At 37.9% G+C, this 9,505-nt stretch overlaps 1 protein-coding gene across 2 annotated transcripts in view; it reads right to left on the reverse strand.

The window, feature by feature from the left end:
• Positions 1 to 5,169: 5,169 nt before the first annotated feature.
• Positions 5,170 to 9,505, reverse strand: part of MOS (MOS proto-oncogene, serine/threonine kinase) — a 5,340-nt gene continuing 1,004 nt past the window's right edge. The window contains exons 2-3 of one of the 2 annotated variants that reach the window (XM_011359169.2): positions 7,329 to 7,513; positions 5,170 to 6,872 (exon numbers count right to left, since the gene is read on the reverse strand). In XM_011359169.2, coding sequence (XP_011357471.1) covers positions 5,650 to 6,699 — 1,050 coding nt within the window. In that variant the 5' untranslated portion in view covers positions 6,700 to 6,872; positions 7,329 to 7,513 and the 3' untranslated portion in view covers positions 5,170 to 5,649. The remainder of the gene's footprint in view (positions 6,873 to 7,328; positions 7,514 to 9,505) is intronic. The other variant, XM_023530051.1, reaches the window with a different exon arrangement.

The following is a 9,505-nucleotide window of genomic DNA, read 5'->3' on the forward strand; positions in this document are numbered from 1 at the left end:
ACTGAAATTGTTGATATGACTCATTTCAGATCTCACTGAGTTTTTTCAGAAGTAACATCCTGAATTCTCTGTCATTTAAGTCGCATATTTCTATTTCTCTAATTTTATTTTCTGGCGAATTTTCTCTTTCTTTCTGAGCTGCCTTGTCACCTTGGTTGTTCATGGTGTTTAATGGACTATTTCTCCTCCTGGGTGTTAATGGAAGTGTATTTTGCTTTTTTTCCAGAAAGAAGATTTATTATATAAAGGTCTCTCTTCAGCCTTTTGAAAACAAAGTGCTTTTCTTTTATTGTCCAGTAGATGGCGACAAAGCCTGTTGGATCCCTGTTTTATATAAAATCTAAATCATGCTTTTTTTTTTCTTTATAGATGTTTAATCATGCTCACCACCCTCAGTTTCAATCCTTGCTCATGTTAGCAACAGTTTCAGTAGCGTTTGCTCAGATTCCCCTGAAGATCGGTGGTGTTTGGTCTCCGAGGGTACGTAGGGAAAGGGCTCTCTGAGTTGCGGGTTGGGGGCTGCAGCTCAGCCTGGGTTTTGCTTCTGCAGCGGGTAAAAATCAGCTATTGTTTCTCTCCCGTCCCGCTTGTCTGCTTTCTTCCCTGTGACAGGGCCCTGCCGCTGGCCACATGGAGCTCACAGAACTCCCAGGCAGGGCTGTTCAGGGAACTCGCCACATCTTCTCCCCTCCCTCTTGTCCTACAGGGAGCTCCGGCCGCTGCGAAAGGCAGCTTCTTCATTTCCCCTAGACCACCACCCAACACCCAGGGTTCTGACCTGTTGTAGTTTTTAAGCACAGATCCCATGCTCAGATAGGCTGGTGTGCTGTTTGGGATTTTTTGTTGAGTTCTAGATGTTCAGCTTATTGTTTCAAGGGGAGAGATCTGGGGATGTCTCTCACTCTGCCATGTTTCTCCAAACTCTATTAAACTTGACTCAATAGGAATTCATCCAGTGATTCTCCACCAGGTTGTTAGGCTGAAATGTGTATGTGTACGGTATAATTTTTTGACTTTTTATTTTGAAATAACTTTAGAAATATAGAAAAGTTGCAAAGATAGTACAGAGAATTATTGTATACCCTTAACCCAACGTTAACATCTCATATACCCATGGTATACTTATAAAAGACAAAGAAATTAACATTGGCTGTGTGTGTGTTTTTTAAAATCATGTTGAGGAAGTGTCTATTGATTCTTTTTTTTCAGTCTCTTTTAAAAAATTGCGAATGAATATTTAATTTTGTCGATTGTCTTCTTGGTACATATTCTTATTTTTTTTCTTTTGACGAGTTAATATTAATTAAGTTAATAGATAGCCTAATAATGAATCATTCTTGCATCTTTAAATAGTTAAAAAAATATAAATTAATTGTTGGATTCTGTTTGCTAATATTTTATTTAGAACCTTTACACTGATAATTATAAGACTGGTCTATAGTTTTTTTGTTTTTGTTTGTTTGTTTTAAGCAATCTTTAACAGGCTTCAGCATAAATGCTATTCTTAAAAAGAATTTGGAAAATTTTCTTTTAATTTAAATAATTTCCTCCGGTCTTTAATGTTTGGTAATAGTGGGACTTTGAGTCTAATGCTTTATGGGATGGAGATAGGAGGGACTGTACAGTCTTCTCTGTTTCTTCTATAGAAATTGGTCCGCTTAGATTTTCTATCTTCATTGGGGCCGGTTTTTGTAAATTAGTTTTCTAGGTTACTATATATCCTTCTAGGTGTTCAAATTTATTTCTGTATAGTTATACAAAGTTTCCTCTTAAAATTAAGAAAAATTTCCTGTTATTGATCATTATTCTTTTTCTAATTTCATATTTCTAATTTTGTGTATATGTACTTTTATTTCTTATAAGCCAGAAAGTAGCTTGTTTGTTTTGATTTTTAGTCAACAAACTATTCATATATTCTTTTATTTATTTACTTGTCCTACTTTTAACTCATTAAGTCTGCTTTAATTCCTGTTTTGTTACAATTTCTCCCCAGTGTACTTTTTAGTTCTTTTTCTAAGTTTGATTCATATGTTTAATTCATTTGTTTTTACGCTTTCTTCTTTAGTCATGTTACTACTTAAGTCTACAAATTTTCTTTGACTTTGTTATCCCATGGATTCTAATAATAATTATTTTTCATTATTGTTGCTCTTTGGAGATCCTGCATTTTGATTAGCCTTTAATTTTGATTCATAGTTGCCTAAGAGTTTTAAATTTCCCAGAAAAGGGAGGCTTCTTTTCTAATTTTGTTAAAATTTCAATTTTATTTGTCTCTACTGATTTTAGGTTTTGGAATTTGAAGTTTGCTACATGATATAGATCATTTTTCCACAGCTGCTTAAAAAGAAGCTATATATATACATATTTTAGGGTCTTAAATGTCTATGTAAGTCAGATGTATCTTATTAATTTTGTCAAAATCTTGTACATCATCTCTCATTTTTTCCCATCTAATCTGTTTGGGACAGATAGAAGAAAATTAGTTCCTACAAAAAATGTTTCTATTTGCCTTTGTACTGCTTGTTATTTCTGGTCTATGAAAATGGGTACTATAGCATTTGGTTCACAGTTATTCCTAACTTTTATTTCTTTATCATGAATTATATTCTTGAACATTATTAAATTTCCTTCTTTGGCTTCAATTTTATTTTATATTATAAAATTGTGACTATTTTTGGTTTGCATTTACCTGATATACCTTTGTCCATGCTTTTCAAAAAAGGAGTATATCTAAACAGCACATAGACTTTTTTAAAGATAAATTAAGCCATTTACATTTATTGATATGAAAGATATGTTTGATCTTAAATGACATTTTTTATTATTCTGCTTTTACAGTTTATATTGTCTGTCATTCTACATTTGGTTCTTTTGCCTTTTTGTTTTGTTTTGGTAGTTGTGATTTTGAGGAAGTGTATTTGCTGTATTTTTTCTCTATTATTTATCTGTATATAATTTCGTTAATCCCAGGCAATAGCTGTTAGCTTACTTCTATAGATAATAACACTGACAGCTTATATCCCTTTTCCTCTCCCCTTTTCTGCCCCAATTTAAGTCAATAGTATTATCTTTTATATTTGTACTGCTAAATATGCTTTTACCTCTGACTTGTCAGCTTTATATAATTTCCTATATGCTTAGCTCTTACAGATGAAGCAACCCATGGGCTTATTCTACTTCCTGTCGAGGTGGTCTTCATACAACTCAAATATTTCCTTTCTCTGCGACCCAAAAGACCATATTTGTTTCCTACAAATATGGCATTTCTGTGGGTTTCTCCATGCAGTTACACGTCTTTCTCCAAGGAAACTGGTCTCAGGAGACTTCTGCACCTGTCTTGTATTCTCTGATCCTACCATAGTGGGGACACTCCCATGTTCAGGAGGGGTATTTTGCTGCCAGTCTTTGAGCTCTGCCATGCCTAGATCCTCTTCAACACTCCATTCCTTCTTTCTCTACCAACTCTTGTAATCTCAGCTCATTTTGATCTCAGCCCCATTCTCAGGAGCTTCTTCCTCAATGTTTGTCCTTCACAGTGGGCACTTGTTCTTTAGCGCAGTGGTCCCCAACCTTTTTGGCACCAGAGACTAGTGCTCCTATGAGAATCTAATGCCTGATGATCTGAGGTGGAGCTGAGGCAGTGATGCTAGCACTGGGGAGTGGCTGCAAATACAGATGAAGTTTCGCTTGCTCACCCACTTTCGCTTGCATTCTGCTGTATGCCCAGTTCCTAACAAGCCACAGACCAGTACCTGCTTTGGGGTATCTATTTTTGCCAAGTTTTTCTGGGATCTGCCACTGATAGATCCCTCTGCCCTCCCCTGAGCTATCCCCTTCTGCTCCCTGCACTCTTTTCCTACAGGCTCTGTCATTAGGTATTACTGAATGCATTTTGGAGTTTGTACATATATTATGTCTCCTACTATCATTGATTATGGAGTTTACACAGTCCCTCCCCCTTTGTTCTCTTTGTCACTCTGTATGGTTTCCAGGAAAAGGGAAGATATTTGAATCTAAGCTGTGACCATGCTCATTCTAGAAGTGAATTTTGGACTTTGATGCTTTAATAGGGGATCATCTTGTAGCTCACTGACAGTTTTGTTGATGAGGTATTCAGCATAGTTAGCTCATTTTAACACATTTGGTGGAACATTGTAATTTATTTTGATCCGCTGTATCTTAAACTTGCCAACATGAGCTACTGTTGTTAGAGTAAACAGGAGGGAATTATTTATAGGTATATGGGTGGTTTGTTCCCCATGCCACATGGACAGAGCTATCAATGCTGTATCAATATTTTACATAGTCATGGGCAGTTCCCTTTTCTTCCCTCAAGAACAGTTCTAAACCATGATTTCACTCTGTAGACCTCCCTACCCTCTAAAACTCTTAACTGGAAAAATGCACAGAAGAGAATTTCCCTATCCGCTTTTTCTTCCTTAAAAACTTACCTATAATGGCAGTTGTCTCACCCTCCTTTGCTCACATCCAGGAAGAGATGCTCTTTCTCTCCAAGGCTACAATGTCTTCTCCTAGGTACTACCTTTCATTTCTTCCACATGTTTTTAAACTCTTTGTTCTTTGTCTCTTCTTCTTTTACAAAGAAACTTACTTCCTTCATCTTAAAGCTAAACTAAAGCAAATCGATCATCTAAAAAATTCTGTATATTACCCCTTTTATGGTTTCTGCTTATCTCTTCTTCCTTAACAGTCCGGCACAGCTTCTGTATGAAGCCCTTGCCACACTCTCTGGTTCACTGTAATGGCTTCACCCTCCACCACTCACTGAAATGACTGTTGCAAAGTGGAAGTCAATGTTGTCCTAATGACAAGGTCCAGTTACCTCATTCTTTTAAGTCGTATGTACCGGGAGCCATGGCCTTGATTTCTAGAATGGGCAATCTGGTTCTACTTGTCTGTTCTCCTCCAACCACATGTTAAATCTTACTGTTCCTCAAAGTTATCATTTTTTCTCATATCACACAATCTTTTGTTTTGTCATCTACTTCTGGAGTCCAAATAACAGGTAAGAGACCTAGCTCAGAAGTATTTTAGCAATTTTTTTCTACTCACAGCATGTATAAATTCAAAATATCACAAGAAATCATTTAAGATATTATTCCTTTAAAATAAATTTACCTCAGTTTCTGAATTTTGTGTGTTGTCGTTACAAACAAAAAGTTCTTGGGGATAGGAGCAGAAAAAATTAATCTTTCTGAAAAAAGTTTTTATTTGGTGTGGGGCAAGTAAACTGTTAATAGTTTAAATTTAGGTGGTAGGTACGGAACATATTATTTGAATTTATAGAAAATTTTGGCATTTTACGGTTCAGTTCTGTTTTGGACAAATTGGTTTTTATCAACAACAAATTTGAATAAATGCAATACTATGGAACTGTTAAAGTAATCTCACTAATTTTGAAAGCAAAGTATGTAACTCTATAAAGGAATAAGGTTAATTATTAGCAGTACTAAGATAACTAGATTTGTAGCTCTGCTATTTATGTTAGAAAAAGTGTATTGAGACTAAAGAAGTTTTTAGTAACTTTATTTTCTAAAAGTCTGTCCTACAAATGATTTTTTTCTACATCTTCACTTCTTTAAAAATAAATAGAAACAAAGACAAGCTTATCTTGATATGGGTTTAGACTCAGCCAAATTCAGCTTTCAAAGAGGTAAGGTCAACCAGAAGACGTTCTGCACTTGGTCTCTGCAAAGCACTGGCCCTCCAGCAGCCCTGGATGATCTTCTCAAGTCTTCTCCCAGGGATGGAGTCAGCGAAGACAGCCGCTGCAAGAGATGGTCGTAGATTATAGGCCACTACAGCGTAGAGCACGTACTGACGCTCCCCTATGTAAGGCACCTCCTTGGTAGTCATCTGCCAGAGAGTGATGGCAAAAGAATAGATGTCAGCTTTGGGCGTTACCGTCTCTCCCTTCAGGAGCTCTGGGGCTCGGTGGGTGTAGGTACCGCCTAGGTGGTATGGAGGAGTCTGGAAGCATAGTAGATCTTCCAGCTTCTCAGAGCAACCAAAGTCGCCAATTTTGCAGACATCCTGCTCACTGATCAAAATGTTAGCTGGCTTCAGGTCCAAGTGCACAATGCTTTGTGAATGAAGGAAGAGCAGTCCATTCACAACATCCAGGGCATACTTCAAACACTTTGCCAAATTTAATTGCTCTCTGGCACAGGAGAGAGGCTCCACTTCCTCCTCCTCAGGGCAGCTGGTAGCACCGTATATGACTTGGTGTAAAGTGACATTGCCACCAAACTCCATGATAATGGTGCCTAAACTATTAAAGCACTCAGGTGTGTGTGTGCTGGCAGCCACAACCCGCACGATGTTGTCATGGCGAAGTCTTGCAATGTTGAGCTCAGCCCAGAAACTGCGCTGAGATGCCAGTGGGTTCTTGGTGCACCTGTTCACTTGCTTTATGGCCACCGGCACACCATGGTAAGTTGCCCTGTACACCGAGCCGAAGCCCCCAACTCCCAGCCTCTGCAGGAAGCACACCTGTTCCCAGTCAATGGAACACCAGGCCAGCCGGCGTGGCAGCCGTGGGGCCCTGGGAGGAGTGGCCCCTGGGAAGAGCTTCCCTGCCTTACCTGGGAGCTCAGATGGGCTACTGCAGGGCCGCGAGTCCACAGAGGGAGAAAACTCGCCAGGGAGGAAACGGCGCCGTGGGAGAGGTGAGGGCATCGCCCTTTCAAGGTGGACCCTGAGAGCCTCAGGTAAGTGAAAAAAGAAAAAACACCCGTTTTCTTGGAAGCTCTGACTGACTGCCACCTCCTTTGCTCCACTCCAGCGTTTTTCTTCTCTTCCTTCATTTTCCCCAAATGAGCTGCATCTGTGCTGTTACTCAGCATGGGTTTCTATCAGATGGGAAAACAATGTAAATGAAGCACAGTATCTTTCAGATGAAAGCATTTCCCTTCCTACACTTATAGTGAATTCTTATAACAAGCTCTCAGATACAGCACCGAGCTGTCCCATGACTCACCTTTCTTTTACACTATTTTAAAATTATAATAAAACGGGGTTTTTTTCATGTCTCATCAGCTGAACATTATCAGTTATCAGACTAAAGACCACAATAGTACGATGAAATTATTTCACACTTTGCAGGCTATAATGATTGTCAGTTTTATCCTCCAGCTGCATTCAATCACTTCCAGCAGTTATTGGCAGAAAAGGTTGAAATATGAACAGCTGACATTTGCTTAACTGATTACAGGGATAATTAGGTGCAACCTTCATATATGGACAAAAATTGTAACCTTAAAATAATCGATTCAAATAGAATCACTGATACAGGTCAAAACGTATACCTCCTAAGTTCAGCACAGGAAAGGAAAATTCTCTGGCACTCCATTCGGCTTATAGAGCAAATTAGTATGACTTCTTAATACATATATCCTTCTGTTCCATGGCATTTTAGCCCACTCAGTCAGCTCACTTTCAAGAGAGATTCTAGACTCCACAGCAAATGAGTTGCAGGAGTTTTGAAGCAGAGCTGGGAGAAGAAAAAAGAACAAAGATGATTCAGAGCCACGATCAGAGCTTCAAATAATAACAAATATGAGAGAATCCTAGGAGAGGAAAAATCTGAAGAAATGAAAATGGCACAGAATCACTAGTGCCTGTATACAATGTGGAAAACCAGATGTTGAAATTAAATTTAGGGTCTTGCTGTCCAACCGTAAGTTTTCCTTTCTAAATTTTTATAATTAAAAAATCTAATTTTCATTCCATATCTTTGGAAAAAAAGACAATTAACCTGTTCATTAAAAACAGGCAAATGTTAGGATCTACATTTAAAAAACTCAAATGGTAAAGTTTTAATCTGAATTATTGTAGAGTACATAGGTAAGATTTAACCACATTTTTATGATAGGTCTATGCTTCCGCCATATATTGGTTCTGAAAATGTTAATAAACAGAAGTTCTTTTGAAGTCCGTTGAGCCCTAGGACAGGATTTCTATACTACCCATCTGCCTAAGTATGATATAGTGTGTAATATTTAACCTGTTTAAGTCTCAGTCTTTTCACTTAAGAAATTAGGATAAATATTATTAAAGTAAACTTTGTAATCTTGGAATAAAAGTTGGGGAGCCCTGTCCAGATTAGTAACAGCAAAAATCTAAAAAATGTAAATATGAAATATTTTAGTAGGAATGCAATTAAAATTGTACCAAACCCAAAATACAGAAAGACAGCGGAGAGTAAAATAAGAAAATAAAATTAAATTCTTTAATAAGTCTGTATCGCACAATTTATTCAATAGTCACCACATAGTTGGGATTATAATCTAAGTATTATAAATTAAGTACTATTATGGTCTCTTTAGTCTGAAACCGTCTATGGTATTATGAGTGCTACGAATATTAGCCCGTAGGAGCAACAGAGGGCCCAACCCATTGGTATTACAGTACAAAATGGTGTGACTTGTTATCACATGATCTGTTTGGAAGATAATAGCATAAACGATTCATTTTTCAAAGTTTGATTTTATTATTTACATAAAATATATGATATTAATGAAAATGTGGTCCTCTACATATTCACAAACCCCAAGTTCATTAGACCCATCATCTGTCAATCTACACAAGAGTATTTAATTGACTATCCACTTTAAAACTGCCTCTGGGACCAGATGCCCTGGGTTTCTTACTGTCCCTCAGTTTACTCATCTGCTAAATGCGGAAAATATGCCTACCTCAAGGTTATTGTCCAGATTAACAGAGTTCCAAATGCTTAGATTAGGGCCTATAAGTAATACCTAAATGCTAATTATCATTTATGAAACTCATTAAAAAACAATGTTATATGAGTTTATACCAATAAGAAACAGCTTTGTTAGATGGTATTGGTTTAAACTGTACATTACCAGGGCTGAAGCAATGCACTTTATTATAAGCTAAACCAGTAAGTTTTATTTGAGTACCGCCACCCCCCCGCACTAAAATTGAGGTTAAAGATTTAAGATTATATTGTCTGTTATATACTACAAATGTGAAGGGTTAACACTAATCTAATCAAATGCAATAACCTTGTTATCCCCCCAAAAAGGCAAAGAATAAAACTTGTTGGTAACAGGGTAAGCGTCATAGACCCTAGAACTGCAAACGAAACAAAGGAAAGTAGAGCCTGCACGTACTGAGCAAACGGCTCTGCGGTTCTCAAGAATAAAAGCTTTACATTTTCTGCTCAATCTGGCAGCATGGCTATTAAGAGATACTACAGTATTAGGCAAACAACAGTATATTTATCACAAGATGTGACATCAGACCTCTCCCAGAATTAATAGCTTATCGAATTCTATTTCAATCAGAGTTCGGGAGCACTGGGTGTGGGAAGGAATCTCTTGGTGTACGCGGAAGGCCTTCGGATAACTTAGGGCGTTAGCGCCACGGCCCACTCCCAGCGTCAGGGATCGAGGGCAGAGCCTGCGGCCCAAGCACCGCCCCTCGCTAGCGGGGGGGTGGCGGTGGGGAGGGGTGGGGG

This window comes from Pteropus vampyrus, unplaced genomic scaffold (genome assembly GCF_000151845.1).
Source record: "Pteropus vampyrus isolate Shadow unplaced genomic scaffold, Pvam_2.0 Scaffold45, whole genome shotgun sequence".
NCBI classification, from domain to species: domain Eukaryota; kingdom Metazoa; phylum Chordata; class Mammalia; order Chiroptera; family Pteropodidae; genus Pteropus; species Pteropus vampyrus.